General features: G+C 43.1%; 2 protein-coding genes across 6 annotated transcripts in view; one reads left to right on the top strand and one right to left on the bottom strand.

The window, feature by feature from the left end:
* Positions 1 to 8850: 8850 nt before the first annotated feature.
* On the top strand, positions 8851 to 11889 carry LOC119217024 (Krueppel-like factor 2). Its single transcript, XM_037470311.2, has 3 exons — positions 8851 to 9326; positions 9619 to 10624; positions 10802 to 11889. Exons 1-3 carry the CDS (start codon positions 9249 to 9251, stop codon positions 10975 to 10977), a joined length of 1260 nt encoding a protein of 419 aa, XP_037326208.1. The 5' UTR covers positions 8851 to 9248; the 3' UTR covers positions 10978 to 11889.
* Positions 11890 to 18692: 6803 nt separating this feature from the next.
* The window catches only part of LOC119216159 (epidermal growth factor receptor substrate 15-like 1), a 29196-nt gene continuing 26557 nt past the window's right edge, over positions 18693 to 21331 (bottom strand). For all 5 annotated transcript variants that reach the window (XM_062563553.1, XM_062563554.1, XM_062563552.1 and 2 more), the window contains one exon: positions 18693 to 20935. In XM_062563553.1, coding sequence (XP_062419537.1) covers positions 20789 to 20935 — 147 coding nt within the window. In that variant the 3' untranslated portion in view covers positions 18693 to 20788. The remainder of the gene's footprint in view (positions 20936 to 21331) is intronic.

The following is a 21331-nucleotide window of genomic DNA, read 5'->3' as shown; positions in this document are numbered from 1 at the left end:
GGATCTCTTTCACCCAGAGAAGTGGCTTGCAGTCTGTCTAGGGTCAATTTGTGCTCCTTTGGAGAAATGCTCTGGGTGAGTAGATCTCTGTTGGGGCTCTCTCTGTCACAGGTATGGGAACAAAAAGGAATCAATCTGCTCTGCTCCTTTGTGAAGGTTGGAATGAATAATAAGGTTTGCCGTCTCCCTCTGGATCAAGTAGCCTCCGTGATGTTAAACCAGATAGTGTAAGTTTTGATTGTCCAACTCGATTGGCTGACGGCTTCATGTTCAGTACAAATGCCAAGGTAAATATCGGTGTGTACAAGCATTGGTGGCTTGATTTTGTCAGGGTAAAAGAGTCTGGCTTTTGTGTGTATGTGTGTGTGTGCGTGTGCGTGTGTGTGTGCGTGTGTGTGTTTGTGGCCGTTCGAAACATTTTGCGCGCGGGAAAAACAGGACACAGGGAGATAAAGGTTACGACCTACTCACACGGAATTCTCCTATAGGGGAACCCTCTTTTCCCAGTCAACACTATCAAAACACACGCATGCACACATTGACCCAGACGCCGGGTTATGTGTAGGAGAATCACTGCCCCAGAAGAAATCAATGTAGGAAATAATGGAGGATGTCAAACGATCAAAACAGGTACAGGTGCCGGACTCACAAATATATAATAGGCTTCAGGGGTGTTTCTAGCATTCAAAGAGGAATCGTAACAATCAGGAATCAGGAACATTTATATGACATACAAGGAATTTGACATGGTGACAGGTGCATAATATTGGACAATAAAACAATGAGACATTGGACAACAAGACAAATAAACAGTGCAGGAAATACAGAATATTCAATGAATGAATAAATATACAAAATATGAAATAGAAGGATATGTTCATGTGAATGTACATATGGAGTATGAAGGGATGTGCAGGGTAGTGACCTGGGTAACGATGGTGCCCATGAAACAAAACATACAAACCAGAACGCACATATGTAGCATGTTAGAGTTATAAATAACGTATCCATGTGAGAAACAACAGATTAATTAAATGACATTACCAAGATATATATACATATTTTTTATTTTAAACCAATAATGCCAAATTATTTGGGGGTTTTGAAGAATATTTTTTAAATGCCTTACGCCCCTTGTAGGGCATTTTTTCTCTTGGGGAGAATTTTGGAAAAAAATCAAGTAAAATCTTTCAGAAGGGCTTGTTAGATGGTTGCTTTGGAAGTTGCAGACGTGATGAAGAGAAAGAGAAGTATACGCTGCACAGGTAAAGGCATGCAAGAAATGACGCTGAAAATGACAGCCAGGCAGTCACAGTATCTTCTATATCTTCTACATTTTATTTATTGATAGCCAAGCAAGCTTGTTATTTTGCATTTGTCAAACATTTAGTGCTGGAAACCCACTTGTGGATTGCATTCCGTTTTCGTTTGAAGTCTAATGTTTGGTTAACATTGTGCCTTTTAAGGGCGAACCCCACTTTATATATTGCAGCTCTATGTTATCTTTTATATTGTAACTTTCATTCAGTAAAGTTTTATTAGTTTCAATTAAACTCCCTTTAAAAAGAAATTATCCTTAAAATCTATAATAATAATGCACGTCCCAGGAATGTTTCCAATATATAAATACTCCTTTCTCAGGCTTCGAGGCAGCAGTAGGACAGTGTTGGTGCAGCACGCAGTTCAGAGTGGGAGTACAGTGTCCAACCTGTCCTGCAGCCAGGACGGACTATTTGGACAGCTGGCACAGTTTAAGGAGACATGTTAGAGTGTGACTGAGTTTGTGGTTTTAGAGTTGCGCACGAACGTCCCTTGGGTCCGGCACTCTCTGTCTGTCTCAGTCTTGATTTGTTTGATGGCTCCTCATTCTGCATTTCTCCGATTCCTCCCTTTCTTTTCTTTTTCTCCACACTCTCCTCTACTCTCTGCCAAAAAAGACAGCCCTACATTGTAACCATTCACTCTGCAATGCCTGTCCCTCAATTAAAGAAAAGGAAGCCTGGGTCTCTGGCAGGCCATCCCGACAGCGATCCTGTGGCTTTGACATCCTTGGAAAGAATGAGTGAAGGAAAGGGTGGGAGAGAAAGAAAGAGAAAGAGGGGGAGAGATTGTCTCGGATGTTAGAGTTTACCAAAATGCTTCCAACTGACATTCAGCTCCAGAAACGTTCAACTCAACCTTATAATCGCTTTTTCTAACAACCCCTGGACATTCCCTCCATCTCACCAACTCCACCGGTCTGCTCTGTACAATCAGAACCGGGCTCAGAAACGGTGTGTATTCATGTTGCCTTTGTCTTAATGTTCAGCAGCAACCTGTCTGTCTGTCTGTCCGTCCAGGTGGGTACAGTCATAGACCTTATCACAAGTGGACGTTATGATCTTGACATCACCCACTGGTTTGTGGACTGGTGTTATGAAGCCTTGTGTTTGGCAATTTGACCATCACCATCTGTGATTATGTCACTTACCAAATGCTATTCACTACTTACAGACAAGGTTCAAACTGAAATCTTAATAAATGCTAACTCTAAATGCTAAGATCTGCTGGCCACTGACCAATCAGAGCGCACGTTTTTGCTGCACTGTACGGTAATGCAGACATACTAAGGAGGTTACCGAGGTACCACTGGCACGTCTAAGGATACTACCAACATGTCAAACCTAAGATCTGATTGGTTAAAGACTCTGATAATCAACGATATGGTCCCTGTATACTTTAATCTGCAACAATGGTCTAGAGGAGCAGAGAAGGCTCAGCTTACCATGACGGACCACCACTGGTTCAAGCAATTATGGCAAGTTGTAGTGCAATATTTCTATTGATGTTGAACAAGAAGCTGCATTGTACTTGTATAACTTATTATCATCGAATAGCATGTCCATAATGAATGTTGCAATGAGAATCTTTAGTTTCTCAAGCTGTTGCTCAGCCGTGAATGCACACAAATACACAGATATGATTGTAACAGGATCCAGGTGACGACAGCCGCTTCCCACTCTGCTGCTACACACGCACACACACACACACCCACACACACACTAATTATCCACTAGCTGTGTAGCAAGGACCACAGTTTTTCATTGCCTTGGATGCTTTCATTATTTCCCTCATAAAAACTGTTTTAAAGGAATAATATCGTAAAAACCTTTAACATGGCCACCTACAGCTGCAGGAGGCGTTTGTGTACTTTTTTAAGCAACTTCCATCTTCAAGAGGCAACTGATAATGACTTAGTATTAAGGTCAGGTTCAGTGTTGCTTTGAAGTGCTGCTCACTGCTTCGTTTCCCACTTCAACACATTGGAAAACTAGTAAAGCAAGTGTGGTTTATAACAACAGCTTTTATCAGTTAGTTGTAATTTGCTTATGGAATGCCTACCGCTATTAAACAGATAATCACAGACATGTGAATTATATCAACTTTAACAGAAGCAACCTTCCCTTTCATGCATGTTCTCCGAACTGAGGTGGGTGACGTTTTGAATTTCCGAACATGTTGCCAATGACACCATCCTAGATGACATATGTCTGTTGGACTTCAGGATAAAAAATACAAAATAAAGGATAAGATGCAATAATTTCTCAGCAAATCCCATACGAATGAGTCGAGGGAGCAGTGTGCTTTCCATCTCAATACTTGCATATTGCATTTATGGTTTGATTTGCTACATTGATGTCTTATCGTGTCTGGACATTAATAGAGCTATATGACACAGATCCATTTTCTTTTCATGGGGTTTGTTAACTGCAAGAAGAAAATAGATAGAATTCCAAACATCTTCTTATCCAGAAGGCCATTTGACTTTGGGCATTTAGATCTAAACCCTAAATCTAACTTACTGTCTTGCATTAGAAAAGTAATGAAAGTCATAAAAAATAAAGAGACTGACAACCAAGCAGAAAGGCCAGAATTGCACATTAGCTCCTTGTTCAGTGGGCGGCTGGCTTCCTGACTCAAATACAATTTAAAACCAGTGTGAAGGGGGTGGACAAGGCAACAAGGAATAAGACCCTAAAGGAACATTTTAGGGATTTATTGCATAGACGTACTCATTTACAGGCATGTATGGAACCCACAGGACAACAGGACTGTGGCACAGAGAAGATGTTGGGGAATCTGGGCCAATCATAAACTGAGGGAAAGTGGAAACAGGTGAGCAGGTGACAGGGGCAGGTAGAAAACTGAGGGCATCTGGTGGTCCGGTGGAGAATGGCAACAAACAGGGGGGGGGGGGGGGGGTGTAGAATGTTAACATTGTCTTAAATGTTTCAGGTTTATAAAACAAAAGTAAACTGTCACAAGATTTAAAACATTAATGTCAGCAGGTTTGTCCACAAATACATAAATCAAGTCATTGTTTCACAACGATTAATGTGTCTCTTTTTTGTGTTTTTCTCCTGTTCATTGCTCTCTCTCTCTCTCTCTCTCTCTCTCTCTCTCTCTCTCTCTCTCTCTCTCTCTCTCTCTCTCTCTCTCTGAGGTATTCCAGAGGGACACTTTAACAAGGGCTGGAAGAGGCCCAGGCCTCCACATGTCAGACTCTGAACAAATGCCAGCCCCCCCTCTCTCTCTCTCTCTCTCTCTCTCTCTCTCTCTCCCAGTGCCTGACCCTCTCGGTGCTATCGCTCCCTCGGTTCCATCTCAGTCGACACTGCGTGCCGGCAGGAAACCCGGCCAAGTAGGCTTCCTGAACAAGCGGGAGAGGAAGTACAGTAATAAGGGATAAAGGAAGGGGGTGTGGGGTTTAAAAATAACCGCCTATATAAGCCGAGGCAGGAGCCCACTCTGACTCTCACTCTGCAGCGGACAGAGGCTGGCCTCCGCTCTCTTCGCTCTCTCGCTCTCTCACACTCACAAAGAACATCACAGCTTTCCTGCCGTGCGGAGGAAAGTGGAGAAGTCAAAGCAGGTGTTTCCAAGAAGTTTAACAAAGACAAACTATGTGCGCCGAGGAGAGAGACTTTATTCGCAAAACAGGCTGCACCAACTTTGAGAGTCCTCGGTATCACTGCCTTCAGCACATTTTCAACATGGCACGGGCTTTGCTCTCCACCTGAAGAACATTGGTGGAGAATCTGAAAACACGTTGTTGGCTCTTAATGACTAGAGGAAGATCTAAAACAGCTGATCAATCGACTGATGTGAACACATACGGCGCCCTTTCTGTAACAACATCCACTCTATTACACTCTCTCAGAAAAATATATGAAGACCAAAAAGCTGTGGTCATTTGACTTGTTCCTGTAGGCCGGCTGGAAAGCATCCCATTGGGCCCATATTCACGTAAATCAACAAAAGACTCGACGGAGAAGGCCCTGAGTCTTCTGGCGAACCCACTTCTCCTGGAGAACACAATACATGCTTACACCTGCTTTATGTGTCCTGCCACTTGATCACAGTGTGTGTCACAGCACTTATCCGTCCCTTCACTGCAGGGTACAGCATGTCCTGTAAAACCTGTTGAAATTACATAGCTATTAGCTCCAACCATTTAGCATGTTGGCAGATAATATCTAGACACATGATGACGATAAGATTACTAAAAATGCAAGCATGTACTGTACTTTCTTACCTGTGACCTACTATATTATAATAGGTCTGGACTGGATTAGAAATTAAATAAAAAGGCCCTCAGCTTGTGGACCTCAAAGTGCCAAATCAAATATATTTAAGAAATGTCTGTTATCAGAAATCGTGACCTGGGTTCTGGGTGCTTAATGTCACATTGCCAGAACGTTATCTCATAAAATCCTTTTATAATAGAAACAACAACCTGTAGACCTCCAACAACATCAACACTTCCTTCAGTGCTAAGGTTTACTTCAGTTCACTATATTGTGCATGTAGTTGACCACAGTAATTCTCCAAATATTGTTTCCCACTAGAAATTAGTGGCTTCAATGGAGCCTTTCAAATGTCTCGAGCAGAATATACCCAGTGAATGTTTTTATTTGGGAACAGCTTTTAAAGGCAGCTTTGGATTTGTCTAAAGCTCACGTGTTTGCAGCCTATCAGTCGTTGTTTTGCCATGATGAAGCCGAAACGATGACGCAGAGCCAGATGATCGCATGGGAGAAACCCTCTGAGGCTCTCACAGAGAAACACCCAGCCAGCCAGCCGGGACTCACTTCCACATGGAAATGCACACCATGACGTGTGACAACAGGCACACACACACACAAACACCGACTGAGCCTCTTAAACACATGCATACAATTCCATGTCAGATCTAATAGCTTTTGCATGTGGAGTACAGCTGCCACCACTGGCTGAGGAAGCACAAACGACAAGCGGCTCCACTGCTTAACGTCTCAATTAAAGGATCAGATTGCCTTAACGGTGAGACAAAAGAAACAGGGCGCGACGGAGTAAACAGTGCTGCCACGTGTGTGCGTGTGCGTGTGCGTGTGTGTGTGTGTGTGTGTGTGTGTGTGTGTGTGTGTGTGTGTGTGCCGCTTACTTACTTACAAACATAATATTTGACATTTCTGACACTGTTGCCCACAAAAGAAGAATGCTTTTGTGCCTGATGCGTGCATACCAGCCCAGGTTAGGGTGCAAAATTCTAGTATTTTTCCAACCTGGGCCTCAGGTTGGATGGTTCTTTAAATCATGAAGTACTGCCTTGTGTGTCCGGTAAGGAAAGTCAGATGGTTCATCCAATCAGCTGCAAATACATATCTGAAAGGGCCTTCTTTGTTCAACACTGTTTCCAATGGTCGCTTCTCAGATGGTTCTGTGAAACAATCCATCTTGCATTTTAAGTTTGAGGATTCATTGAATATTAAAAAAATGAGAGCCTCATTTATAAAGTTTTTGACTTAAAGCAAAGTTGTGATTTATCAAACGTATGTCTCTTGTAAATGGCTGGCTTATCTATACAAAATAATACAAGGTGATGTGGAAATAGAGTTATAAATGGACAGTTACATTGACTTGCACTTACAATTTATAGATAAGACCTACCACAACGACATCAGCCAAATGACAGTTGTTAGTGAACATCTGGAAGGATATATGTAGATAAGAAGTGGATGTCACCAATGTGATGTTTACAGCACTGAGCAGTTAAACTTTTAAGACAGAAAGCTGTCAGATCGGAAATGCAGCTGCAGCGACGTCACAATCACATGGTATTTTATATAGACCATTATTTTCTAAACATAATGGGGTATTGAAGAAGCCTTGAAACTAGAGGATGAGACCATAAACTCATATTTACAATGTTTAGTGAGGGAATGAATCAAGAGAGAAGTAGAGTCATTAGACTCCTGCTGGTCAGTAAACAGAATGAAGGTTTAAGGCACTTCCTTGTGGGCTTTAGGTTGCAGCCAGATGAGCACATGAATCAGAGCCATACATGGCTTCTCTGATTGCAAAAAACAAAGATGGCACTGGCCCGACCTTGAGATCTTGAGACTTCAAACCAATTTGACACATAACAATAACTACGTCCTCTTGTTATACACAGTCAGGGTTTGCAACCAGAGAAGTCGCCCCCTGCTGGCCATTGCTTTTGGATTTGTCAATTTTTATGTGGAGATTAACATCTCGTAATCCATTCATGGTGGAAGTCCAAAAAAGTCTAAATGAAGTAAATTCCTCAAATCAGAATAGTCCAAATTCTCATATGTGAGTTTGTCAACTGATTCTCGGAAGAGGAAGATGTAAATGGGTTAGTGGCTTTTCAAAAAATTGCTGAGCTGTTTAAATAGCTTTAATACGGACATCTTTGTCTGATAGGGATGGCCAACCCCTAAAAACACTACAGGTACAGAAACATTCATTTCCCCGTACTTGCACTTGCAGGGACAATGGAAGGCCACCAACTCGCCAAAGGGTGCCAAGCCTCAAAAGGTAATTGGCTGATCAAAAGCCAATCATCCTTTAATTAGCATCTCTAATCTGTGTGTACGAAAGCGCAGTATGTGCTTGTCTGCTTCTAACATGGGAACACGGATACTGGCGCTGGCTGCTAATAGCAGTGTTTGACGTTGCCGTTTTTTTTTCATGAGTCATAGGAGGAATTAGTGAAGCCATTGACCTCCATTTGAGAAATACTTTCTGTTTCTCGCTACTCCAAATGTATATGCAATATATATTATCACTAAAACACCACAGGTATAGAGGTTGGGGGCTTCAGCTCCTAGTTTCCCTGGGGGGCTTTAGGGGTCAGTCCTGTCTTGGAGAGAATTAGTCGAAGCAGCAAAAGCAAACTCCTATTCCTGTTCTTACACACAATATAAAGTAAACAATTTTGAAGTGACCGTATGTCTTTGCCAACCACAATGAGCTGCCATTATCGCTTTCAAAAAGTTAACGTTGTTATGTTTACATCGTGGTGATACAATTTATAGTTGAATGTGAACACAAAGTCACAAAAAGACAATGTTATCTCAATTTAATCAACACGCAGATGGTTGGAGATGTTTGGACCACATCTCTTTTTCCACAGCAGTAGGATAGGAGCAGCAGGATGCAGTGAAACCGCCCCCCCCCCCCCTCCACCAACACATTTAAAAATCAGCCTTAGTTATGACGTGTTGTCATATCTTATCAGCAAACCTTCTTATGACATGGAGGTGGCCTCAGCAGTTGCAGCACAACGCTGCGTGCCCACGTGCGTAAAACGCGCGGTCCCGTGCCATTGTATTTGCAGCTTAGTCAGTGGACCCTTTTAGTATCTTCTTTCAACTCCTCTTTGGAGAACAACTTGTTAATGGCGTTTTAGTGTTTTAGTGGTAGATCGTCTGTAGGGGCGGTCTCGTTCTCTTTGCCCTGCCAGTTGTTGGCCAGGTTTGTCGGAGGAGGAGGAGGGCGGGTTCTTCCCTGAGGAGGTTAAGTAGCTGCCCGCAGCGGAGCAAGGAGAGCATTCCGCATCAGTCCTCTTCCTTCTCGACTCTCTCGCCTCCTCTGTCTCTGACTGTCGGGGAAACTCGGACTTATATACCGCTGCTAAATTTAGGGGGTTTGGCCGGTGCGCAGCGTCTCCATCCTGGACGCGCTTCCTTCCCCTGGCCTCGCATTGGTCCGACTTGTGCTGCGAACAATATTTATAAGAAAAGCTGCTCCCTCCAGACGGCACAGCTTGCACATGAGAGAAGACAGCAGCAACTCACCGGACCGCAGAAGAAGCTAAACGCGCTCAATCGATTTGTTTCTTTTCTGAAGACTACGCGGAGATTTACTTTACAACAGAGAAAGTGCATTTTCTAAGGACTTTTACAACTTTTTTCTAAGAACGCATGGAAATGGCCTTGAGTGGGACCATTTTACCATCAATCTCTACATTTGCCATCCAAAAGGAGAAATGTTGGGAAGATGTAAGTAGAGTTTTTATCGTACATATGACATAGTGCCTTCTGTTTTGCTGATGTTTATTACATCACAATTCATACACGGTGTTTGATGCTCATTGATTTTTGACGTTTAAAACAATTTGGAATGATGCAGTTACAGTGAAATGAAAAGTTGTTTTATACTCTGTTTTAGTCGCTCTTTTCCTACACAGTTCTAGAGCTACTTTATCGGGTCAAATGACTTGTTTGAAAGGGGGGGGGGGTGATAAGGTGTACATTTTGAAAGACACTAATTACTCTTAACTCTTCGCTCCAGAGGTGGAAGTGTGACATGAGCGACGTTGCGCTCAACATGGACAGCAGCTGTCTCGGCAGAAAAGACGAAGAGGACCTGGATAAGTTCTTGGATCTTGAGTTTATTCTCAGTAATACTACGGTGTCCGACGGCACGCCGGCCGCGGGCTCGGAAGCAGTGTCCTATCGGCTGCAGGAGTCCGGGGTGTCCGCTTATCAGCAGCACACCGGGATGAGCCAACAGACGGCCAGTTACGCATCTGTCCCAGACATGAACAGCCCGCCGCCGCCTTACAACAGCCTGATGGCGGAACTCCTCCGCTCCGACGTCGACTGCAGCTTCCTCCCCGGCAACTGCGGCGGCATCAACGGGCGTTTCCAGTTCAGCTCCACGCCTTTCCCGAACACTCAGGATTTATTCCCCGAACATCCAATCATTAAAGTGGAGCCCGATTCCATGGACACATACGGACCCGCCATGGGTATGGTACCTCAGAGCTGCGCCAAAGTCAAGCACGAGGGCAGCGTCTCGTGCATGATGTCGTACGAGCAGCAGCCACGGCTCGCCAACTCCCCGCAGGGCGCCGTGGGCAACATGACGCCGCCGCTGAGCCCCGACGACCTGATGAGCTCCGAGTGCCAGCCGCCCCAGATGTGCAACTCAGCCACACTTGCGTTCCAGCAAAGCTTCCACCACGCACAACACCGCTGCGCGTCCGGGGGATTCTCTCAAACACACGCAGGGGTGCAGATACCTTTCCCCGTGGCTCACCACCACCACCACCAGTTCTCCGGAATGTTCGGGGAGGACGCGGCCATGGGCATGCAGCAGCAGCAGCCTTCGGCCGGTCAGCGGGTGCTGCTCACCCCGCCGTCCTCCCCGCTGGATGTGATGGACGCCAAGCCGAAGAGGGGTCGCCGGTCCTGGCCGAGGAAACGCACTGCGACGCACACCTGCACCTTCGTTGGCTGTGGGAAAACCTACACCAAGAGCTCCCACCTGAAGGCTCATCACAGGACGCACACAGGTAAGAATATAGCGGACGCTTCATTCGTTGTGCATGGTTTCACGTTTTGTTTATTTTAAATAAAATATTCTGCTCTTTTTATTTAACACATGTGACATTCAAAGAATGAACAGAAACACGTGCACACAAATGATACACTGTGACGTCACTCACGGCCGTTGTTGTTTTTGTCTACAGGAGAGAAACCGTACCACTGCAGCTGGGAAGGCTGCGGCTGGAAGTTTGCGCGTTCCGACGAGCTTACGCGTCACTTCCGGAAGCACACCGGACACAGGCCGTTCCAGTGTCACCTGTGTGAGCGGGCCTTCTCCCGCTCCGACCACCTCGCCCTGCACATGAAGAGACACATGTGAGGACAGACGAGGACTTCTGTGCGCCGCGTGGACCCCAATCAAAGAACTATAATACACCGATGACGAGCTAGAGGCGGATGCTGTATATAGACGTTCCTGTAGGGATCCCGCCACGGCATAAACAGCATGATGTCTAAACTGTAATGCATTAGAGGGATTTGTATTCCATCGTGTCAAAAGGAGCATTGGGTTGAGATGCAGTGAAATTATATTTTTGTGGAGAGATTTATTTAAATGGTATTTTTATGAGAAACGACAAACACACCACAAATCAAGGAGGAAAAAAACAGCCATTTACGACAGAAACAGTTGAAATCTGTTTGCTTTTTCTTTTCTTTTTTTAACTAGTAGCTGGTACTACTTTTTTGTATGGAATTCTGTTTATATAAATATGACAAATTAATGGATCATTCCACTGAACATGTCAGGCACATGCCTCTGAAGCAACTGGAAGCAGACAATCCTTTTTGAAGAACATTGACATTGTTTTTTTACTTTCATCTACAGGGCCTTTTATAACACATGATTACAAATCCTTACGATTGCCATATTCTCCATGGGCTGAAAAGACAATCAAAGTCTGATCCTGTGTGTTTTAGCGTAAGCGTACTAGTACGCGTGAGATGAGCTTCAAGACAACGTTTTGTTCTGAAACTGCCGTTCATTCTGTCCTCGCTGAAGGCTTAATATAGGAAGTTGCATCCGTGAGTCTTAAAGTCCCACAGAAGTGCAATGCCATCTCAGTGCCACCTGATTGACAAAGGGCTACCCAGTCTTTAGCAAAAAAAAAAGAGAAAAACAAAAACATTTGTTTTTTGTGTCTTGAAGAAATGTACTGCCTTGTAAATCTAATCATTTTTATATAATGTAAATAGTTTATTTTATTGTACATATTAAACTAAATGAACATGATTTCTGAGTCCTGAGTGTGATTGTAAAAGATGAGAGAAATCCATTCATTTAGGGGGATGGGATAGAGGGTTACCACCAGGTAAGCCAACCTTAGAAGCTGCTTCCATCCAGGGGCCCCTGAGACCGATGCTTCCCAGCTGGGACAGAACGGGTGCCAGAGTGCTGCGGCAGTCGCCTATAAATACAAACATTACATTGACATAATTACAGGGGCCCGATATAGATGGAGGCTGTATCGGGGTAATGCAGCTGAAACCGCAATGAGTGGGAGGGTTAGAGGGGTGAAAGGAAAAGAGAAAACCCTGTCTCGACTGAGGAACACCGACTGACAAGGAGAATCTGTACCCTGCTTTTGCTCAAACCGATAAAGTTCTGCAGATGTAGTTTTAAAGCGGCAAACTGTCTTGTTGATTTATGCCGCATGCATCCTTTGAATTGCAAGAAAGACATTAAAAAAAGCATATTCCTGTGGGTAGAGTGCGTTTATTCACCCTCCTGGAAAGCAAGTGTTCGGGTGATCAAGTTTATGTCAGTGCTGTTGTGTTACATAAAGAGAGCCACAGTATGGAAACTATTTCTATGAAAGTCCCTCGGGGGTTAACAGAGGCAATTGAGGGGGAGGATACATCGCTTGATCAAAAGCTGACTTTTCACCTCCTCTTTAAATGTGGTCAATAAACAAGTTGATGTAATGGTTTTGCTGTCATCCGAGCATAACACATCGCACACTAAAGGATGGGTCGGCTGAAGGCCAGCCATTTAACTGAAACAAATTAGGAAAAATCCAACAGTAATGAACGGGGAACTTGACCTTTTCATGCAAGTACACAGGTAGTTCCTTTGTGTTGAAAAACACAACACCTTCACTCCCTCACCGTTTCACACTTGCACACATATAAAAGCCACAGGTCCTGTGTCTATATTTAGCTTGTGAAAGGCCTGAAAAAGGGTGGCCGAGTGCCAGCAGTGAGAAAAAGAGGAACCCCACCCCTCCTCCCCTACCACTATCATTAGTACATTTACTCAAGCAAAAAATCAAGCATTTTCATTTCACTTTTTCAGCAGGTTATACAGAACAGCTGCTGCAGCAGAGCGTGGGAAGCTCCGGCCTGAGGGGGTCAGATGGTGGACAGGTTGGCAGCTGGCAGTGGCTCCCAGAGACTTTTGTGCACTGTGTCTCAGACACAGTGTACCCCCGACGTATCTGAAGAAATTAATATGTGAATTCAAATCAATTAAGAAAATGTTTGGCTAAACTCCTCAGCCTAGCTGCTGCCCACATGTGAAAAATGCTCAATTATTAGCGAGATGAAGAGGTGGTCAGCTGTTGTGTTTATTGCTATAACCGATGTAGCATCAAATCCAGGGCAATTAGCAAGCTATCGCCGCTATATATGGAGTTATATGGAGAGCTCGGTGTGCTTTCCTATGCTGCAAGTGAGTGGATGAATGTTTGTAGATAAAACATTAACTTGTTAGGATTCAATCATTCAGAAGCTGGCTCCTTAGCTGCTAATTCCACCAACCTTCCATACTAGCGTTACACGGGTGAGCCAAACAGCAGGCTTTGTTTCAACTAAATCACACAAAACATGTTTTCTCATTGACTCTGTGTAAATAGCTACGGTCTATGTGTCAAGGTTTTAAGACATCTGTCTGGGATATTTCCACATCCAGTCTGACTGTTTGACTGACACACAAAACAGGTTGATGGGCTTTTATTCTGCACACTTCCAGTGACGGCCACACCTCCGCCTCCACCTCGAGTCTATCAACTCAAACATGTGACATTCCTTAAGCATTCCTCCCTATCCCGATGACTGTTTCTCCCACCCACCTCGCTATCCAACGCTAATATTTTCAGTTGGCAAGAGGCTGTAAACGAGCTCACAAGCCTTTGTGCAACACATCGACTCAGAGGAACTCCCCTTAACAGCATATTCTTCTCAAACTCCAACATAACACATTCAAGAAACCAAAAGTGTGTGGACAGAACTTATAGGGATGTCGAGTCAAACAGTTCTTCTCTGTCGGTGGGGTGCTGATTATTGCAGTGGAAACTTTTTTTCCCAATAAAATGGAGTGAAAATTGGTTGTTCATCAGCTGTTTGATTCTTCTTCAAACGGTTTGCTAGAGCCACGGATGTCTGGCACTAACTAAAAGTGGGAACGTTATTTATGAGAATAGGATGCCATCTACTGGGACATCAGCACAACTGGGAGAAGCAGAACGCACCTGTTGGATTCCATGTCCCTGAACGCATCCTCACACCCCTTCTGGCCACAGCAAGTTCTCCACCAGGTTACGTTCAGATGGATTTCGGATTTTTCCATTTCATCTGCTCATTTCTCTCTTGCTGAGGGGGTTGGGGAGGAGGGTTTCAGGGGTATTAGAGTGATAAATATTTATTTACAAAATACAAACTGAGGGAATGAATGTATCTCGGCTATCTGAACTAAACTAGTTTGCACACAAGGACATGAAACCAATATTTTTGCTGTTTGATAAACAAAGGATATTATGTTTGTGAAATCACTTAATTTGTAACATTTTTACACCACCGAGTTGTCATGTTGTTAGAAAAGGCAGTATGTAAACAAGTGTGTATATGTATAAACAGATATATACTGTACATGTACATATCCATATAGACATACTGAACCCTACCAAAAACACTTCATAGTCCAACTTTCTTCATGAAGGTATTTATTTATTTTAGAGATATAAAGTGTACATCATCTTATGTAGTCTATATAACTGAATGAATGATGAAATGATGGGATCAGCTATGCCTCTCTCTCTCTCTCGCTCGCTCGCTCACACACACACACACACACACACTCTACATTTCTGTATCCATTGTTGTATATCTCACGTCCCTCCCTCCCAACCTGATCATGTCCCCCAGGCTGTGATCCCAACTGCTTTCAATTAGCCCAAGTCAGGAGAGATTTCCCTGTTGCATATGTGTGTGTGTGTGTGTGATCATATGAATACCCACCGTCTAGTCTGGTTTCAGCTCACTTGACAAACTGTTTTCTCTGTATTTAAATTGCTCACAGCCGTGTTGCTTCATGCCGGTTGTAGTTCTTGATGCTGTCTAACACGTTCACTTACACGTGCACATGCAATGGCCCTCTTGTGTGCGTGTGTGTGCGTGCGTGCAAAAAAATAATCCTTTTGCAGCATGCATGCGCTGAATGTTTTTATTCCCACTCTTGTTACAAAAACAGGGTGATTCTGCTCATTCCATTTCTGTGCAAACAGATGAAATCAGATACATGTCAAGTGAGATTTGCACGTGTCTAGTATCTCAAACAGATCGGCTATTTGGGCAGCTGATTTCTGTTAAGCAGCTGGATAGGGTTTGTGCAGACTTTGCAGAGAAAAGCGAGACTGATGTTTGAAAGACCAAGTGTCTGCTGCCACGCTTAGCATCTCCTGGCGGCAGAATGCTAACATTCTTGTGATGACAATTTTAACATACTATATAGTAACATCCAGAGTAGCCTCCATATAAATTACCCAACCACATCAACTTGGTCACCTATTGTAAAAACTAATAGCCTTTGACAAAAGCGTGGTTAATGATGAAGTATTAAGAGTATTTTTCTACAAGGTAAAATGTTGGTTGATAATGTAAAATCGTTTTCTGGACCAATAACACCACCACAGACTGTTGAGAAGTGAACATCTCATCCAGAACAATACATTTTATTTTAAGAATTTAGCTTCAGACTGAAAAAAGCAGGTGTGTACTTTGACAGTGTGAGCGCTTCCACAGCAAAATAAAAATCCTCCAGTTTTATAGCATTTGGTGTGCAAACTTTGAAGTGAAATCAAATTTTTCAAAAGTGTCATTACTTAAAATTAAGCTTTGAATACCTGTTGTTAAAAACACAAAAAATAGGTAAAATATGATTTATATTGTGATTATAAGGTCCTGTTAGATTGCTGCTAGACTCCTTAATACAGGTGACAGCAAACCCAGACACTGCAAGGACACAGTTGGACGGACACAGTGATGCACACAACCACACGGACATACACAATTACAACACAAAATAACATAAGATGAAATACTTGCAACTCTAAAAACAGAAACCAAAAATACAACTACAGTACAGATAGTTCCAGCATTATTATTCTCTTTAAAGAGAGGCCATGGTACGGCCATCATTCCCCCTCTCTGACAGCTGGGTGTACGTTTTCAGCGAATACTGAACGACTCTACAAACACACACTGAACTAACTGCTGCTCAGCGGCTGGCATTACTTTCGGCCGTGTGTACGTTCATGGTCCTCGGGCAGTAAGGGATATCCCACTACTTCCAGGAATTCCCCTTTCGAAAGTGCATGTGTTTTCAGGTTGAAGATAATGGAGCAAGAAATTGTAGATGTGCTGATGAGACGAAAAAAGAAAGCACACTGGTCAGAGGATAGAAGCATCGTGAGGGAAACCCAACATTTATCCGTTAATTCTCTCTGACCTACATTCCCAGTTAAAAAGCCACTAGGCTTTTCATTTCCTCCTCTCCATTACCATAGGGTAAACACAAACCTAGCGGGGAATTTCCTGTTATTCCATAAGGAGACAGTTAGCATTTGCTAACATAGCAGATTGCTTGGGTTTCAGCTAATATCTCCAGAAACGGGCGCTGTGTTTGCACAGCATTCGTTTCACACTACACAGCTGTATCCTTGGAAACGTAGTCGAGTGTAATTCACTGCACATTGTAGCCGTCGGGGAGGGATGGAGCTCTTCGTGCAAGTTGTGTTTAAGTTCTTTGCAAGGCCTTGTCTGCAAGGACTCTTACGAGAACAATTAAACAAAATGTTATATTACAAGACAATACCAGTTCAAAGTAATGAAAAGTGCACGTACAAAGTAACAAATAGTAATTACCGGTGAGAACCAGGCACAACCACACCTGGCTTAGGTCCTCCAGTACACACTTTGCCGTCGTCATCTTCTTGAATGATGACCGTCATGCTGCATTGAGGAATACTTGAAACTAGAGCTTGAGCTAGAGTAGAGAAGTAGTCATTTTATCATTGACTGCTTCACCTGTAACAAATCAAGCAGCAGTCCATTTTCGTTCAACTGAAATGTTTTATTCTAGTAACAGTACAGCACAGAGCGTGTAGAGGATCACAGTTCAAAGTAGACCAGCGTCTGTTCTCTCCACAGCCAATTAGCTCAAACCCTCCTTTTTCTTCTTTTATAGGACAAATATAACAGACATGATACTGCACAGACTGTATACACATCGTAGGCATCTGGATAAGGACAGCTCAGTTATTTGCCGACGTGGGAGGAAGGGCAGTGGAAGGCAGGAAAAACAAAATATTCCACCAAAATAAAGTGAATGAAAAATTTGTGCCGCCTACCATTTACTCAGCATCAGTCAGACAGAACTTCAAGGATTTTCAACCCATATGAAAAATTTACCTTCTTAAAGAAATATAAAATTAGTGTTAAAATTGAGGATAATCAAGTTGTAAATTTTACATTTCTTTATCTATTAATACTTTTAACTGCCAACATTGCTGATAATTTAAATATTCTGAGTAAGGAACATTGTGTTAACATTTTCATTCCCCAAAAAAGTATTTTGAACTGAAAGGATCGTAGATTGCAATCAAAGCAGAAACTTTCCCCACAAGATGAGGGCAGCGGAGTGACCGTTGGATGGTGCATAAATAATCATTATTAAAAACATACACTACATATCAAAACAAAAAAGCAGACTGGTTTCACAGGATACACAAAAATAACAATAAAAAAATAAACATCTATTGCACAATGGAAGTATCAGACAACAGTATAAATGACAGTACCTGTGTAAGCAGTACGCTGCTGACAGGCTGAGGTTAGAAACAGGTGGAGGGTCATATGTGGTGCTAGGCTGGCTGTCCAGTATCAATACAAACTGGTACCAACTGAAAAGTGAAACTGTGGAAAAATAGTACCGTGAGCAGGCATCAAATACCTGGTCAGATCTGTAATACTGTTACTTAGAAAAAATGTAATTTGACCAATTTAAGAAAAATACATTTAAAATGTTGCTTAGTCACTTGTCTCGAATATTGTTTTGGTGTCCGAGTAAAAACAGAAATGTCCAATTGACATCCAGCACTAGTTCTCAAATAGGGTTGAGCATTCTGGAACCAGAAAGTTTGACAAAACATTATTTAAAAGATCCTGTGCTTTCAAATGTCAGATGTGGTTGAATTACTCCTTGAAATGACCCCTGGGAGGTGGGAAGCATTTGGCGCTTTTACATGAAGACTATGAAGCCCTCTGCTTCCTGTTTGGTTTCCATTTACACAATGTGAAAATATCCTGTTGATGCACATACAAACAGCTATGACCACAGAAGGTCACAGTTGAGATTTGCCCTAAAGCTCCTCCCAGAGCCGTTGGTACCATTGCATCCTGTGACTCTCAAATCTTTTCCTACCCATTTGTGTTTGCTTCCAATAATGTTACAGAGTCATCTGAGTTTCTATGGTTCGGAGGTAGAAGGAAGCTCTTAGGAGATGTTAGCTGTGCACAGCTTAGAGAAGCTTACTATACAGGGACACTGCTCTCCTGAGAGTGCACTTTGTAACAGCTAGAGCAAACGGAAACATTCATGATATAAAAACAAAACAAAAATGGCAGGGGAGAAGCCCAGCCCGTAACAGACCCTTAGAAGAGAAAGACAAGTGACTTAAACAGAAGTACATTTACACTGAAGAAATAAAAAAAAGGATGATGCCTTTAGGAGTCGTCGAGGGGCGCCTATATTTAAAAAAAAAAATATTCCAGCCTTCTTAAATTGAATACATGTAAAATTAATTAAAATCTCCAAGTTTCATCAGAAGACCTCCAGCACTGTAATACAGCAAAGTACTGCTCACGGTTCCAACCGGCCTCAACAAATACCAACAATCGCACCAAGTTAAACTTTACAGCCCACTTCTCCACATTTCACAAAAGTTATGGCAATGAAATAATGAGAAACTTCCTACGTCATCCCTTAAAGTTAGTTATGTGCTCCGAGCAGAATCCGCCTGCAGGGCACGCACACGGCTAAACTCTTGTCATGGACAGAATGCAGACTGGCATTTAGAATTATGAAACACATTGTCATATTTGAAACTGGAACACTGGTGTTCTGCATGAGAGTGAAAGTCTTCAGTGACTTAGTTCAGCACAATCTGTCCTCCTTCCGTCCTCCTCACTCAAACACGAGTCCCCGCTTCAAGTAAAAGGGACAAAGAGAGTTTAGTGGTTGTGTCCACGATGAAACCTCAAACTATTGACACATATTTCTAATTCCCAGCTTAACAACTGATCGCAACTACTTCCAAACCTTCCCAAACACTTTTTGCAGCTGGTGCTCGCTGCTCTATGAAGCACCGGATTTGAAATGAGTCAAAATAATACCCAGCTGGTGGAACTGGCATAAAAATCCTCCATCTCTATAAAGAAAACAAGGTCGTAAACATGGAAAAAAGGGATTCCTTATCTCGCCTTTCATGTGTTGATTGTGGTGTGACATCACAGCATCGGGATTGAGAGTCCAGCATAGTTAGCTTTGTCCATATAATATATACACTAGATATAGGGAGGGGGGATGTCAACATTTGAAGCAGTTATTTTAATTTGTCTGGGGAGCGAAACAGTGTAATGGATGTCCATCAGGTCTAGATACATCGTTATATATATCCATATATAACAATATATGTACACGAGGTTGAAAAGTAGTTGCTCTTTGTTTGTTAAACGATTTCCAGAGGAGCCACTGGGAGTGCCTCTCCTGAATGATAAGGAGCACATGCAGTCTTCATGGCCAGAAGCCGGCTCCAATGTATGAGTGTAGTGCCTGGAGGCCCTCATCAAATCCCTTTGTATTGGTAGAAGGTTTGCATATTCATTAACAAATGGGCAATTGAATAAATGACCACAAGTGTCCCAAATAGTGACCACGGAAAGGGTGGATAATCCAACCTCTGGACTTGAGGTAAACGTTTATAATCTAGTAATAGTAGACCCTGGTGTGATATCAAATGAAAACTGATATTTGCTGCTTCAATGTTGAGTAGCATCAGAGAAGTTTAAAATCAATCATCATTCAAGACCCTCAAGTACAGAGTGTAGCCTGTCTTAGCACAAAGCAGAAGGAAACCTTAAGCCTCCAGTAAAAGTAGAAAAAACACCTCTAATAACATGGAGCTTTTCTCTTCTCAACTCAGTCTGGCTTAGTGACAGAATTTCCTGAGAAAAAAAAAGAGAAAAGAGGGATTGAGGAGTGTCAAATCCAGTCAAATCTCCAGAAAAAAATATCCATGTACCACTGCAACTCCATAGCGTTTCCATGGCAGCAACACAACACTAAACGCAGACACAGCTCAAGCCATCAGAAGCTCGGTAAAACTGCGTCGCACTAATCAGGAAGAAATAAAATCCCTTGAGGAAAACCCCCACACAGCTGATAGTTGCTACTGATATTAGCCATAATGCCCACATTGTGAGAGAAGCTAGAAAACCACTCGTTGAAATCCAAACCGTGGAGGTGGTCTGTTCGCTCGTGGGCCCCAGATGGGACCCGTCTCATCACTGTACGGCCGCGTGCATCTGCTCGTTTCCTTCAATCACCTCTCGCCTCTTCCTCCTCTCCTACATGCAGGGTTGGTGGCCAGACTCACCAGGAAGTTCTTTCCGCTCCATTCATTGAGTCACGGCGAGTGGGGGAATGTAAAGTAGTGATGGTGCAGGTCCAGTGTACGTGGGTGGATCAGAGTTTGTGTGCAGTGAGTTGAGTCTACGTGTTTAGTTGTCAGTCATGTTAGTTTGTCTACGCGCTGTGTGTGTGTGTGTGTGTGTGTGTGGTGGGTTGGGGTTCCAGGTCATGCGTTGGACATCTCTGCCTTGCTGAGAGCGATGGCCAGCTCCAGGTCTTCCTGCTCCTGCTGCCTGAGCCTCTTCAGCCGCTCGCGCTCGGCTCGCTCGCTCTCTCTCTTTGCCCACTCCAGCTGCTGAGCCTCGTTCCCAAACTAGAGAGAGAGAGACAGACTGACAATTGGGACTGTGATGTGGCTTTAATCGAATAAAAAGTCTGATGCGTACAGGCCCGTGAGACTAAATTACATTTTAATGTTAGTCCTCACAGTGTGGAATTAAGTTGTGCTGATGATCTCTATCTGCCAATATCCAGTAAAAATGCAATCAGGACAATGTCAACGCCAATCTAATAATATTGGATTGTAAAATCGACAGGAGAGCTGGTAACGGCTAATGGTTGAAGCTCATGGTCACATTCAAGTTTCCCCCAAGAACGCTCTCATCTTATCTGATCCATTTTGATGCGTTCAGAATCTATTCAGTGGAAATAAAGTAAATTGAAATAATGTGTTCAGTTTTCTGCCGTGTATGGACGGAAATCCTTTGGA

The sequence above is a fragment of the Pungitius pungitius genome, chromosome 7 (assembly GCF_949316345.1).
Source record: "Pungitius pungitius chromosome 7, fPunPun2.1, whole genome shotgun sequence".
Lineage (NCBI taxonomy): Eukaryota > Metazoa > Chordata > Actinopteri > Perciformes > Gasterosteidae > Pungitius > Pungitius pungitius.
Note: the sequence above shows the minus strand (reverse complement) of the source record. Positions and strands in the feature narration are given on the sequence as shown.

Excerpts from the sequence above, each read along its gene's own strand:
- LOC119217024 (XM_037470311.2), top strand. The coding sequence starts at position 9,249 with ATGGAAATGGCCTTGAGTGGGACCATTTTACCATCAATCTCTACATTT. Across the intron at positions 9,327-9,618 it reads AGGAGAAATGTTGGGAAGAT|AGGTGGAAGTGTGACATGAG; the intron begins GTAAGTAGAGTT and ends TCTTCGCTCCAG. Across the intron at positions 10,625-10,801 it reads TCATCACAGGACGCACACAG|GAGAGAAACCGTACCACTGC; the intron begins GTAAGAATATAG and ends TTTTGTCTACAG.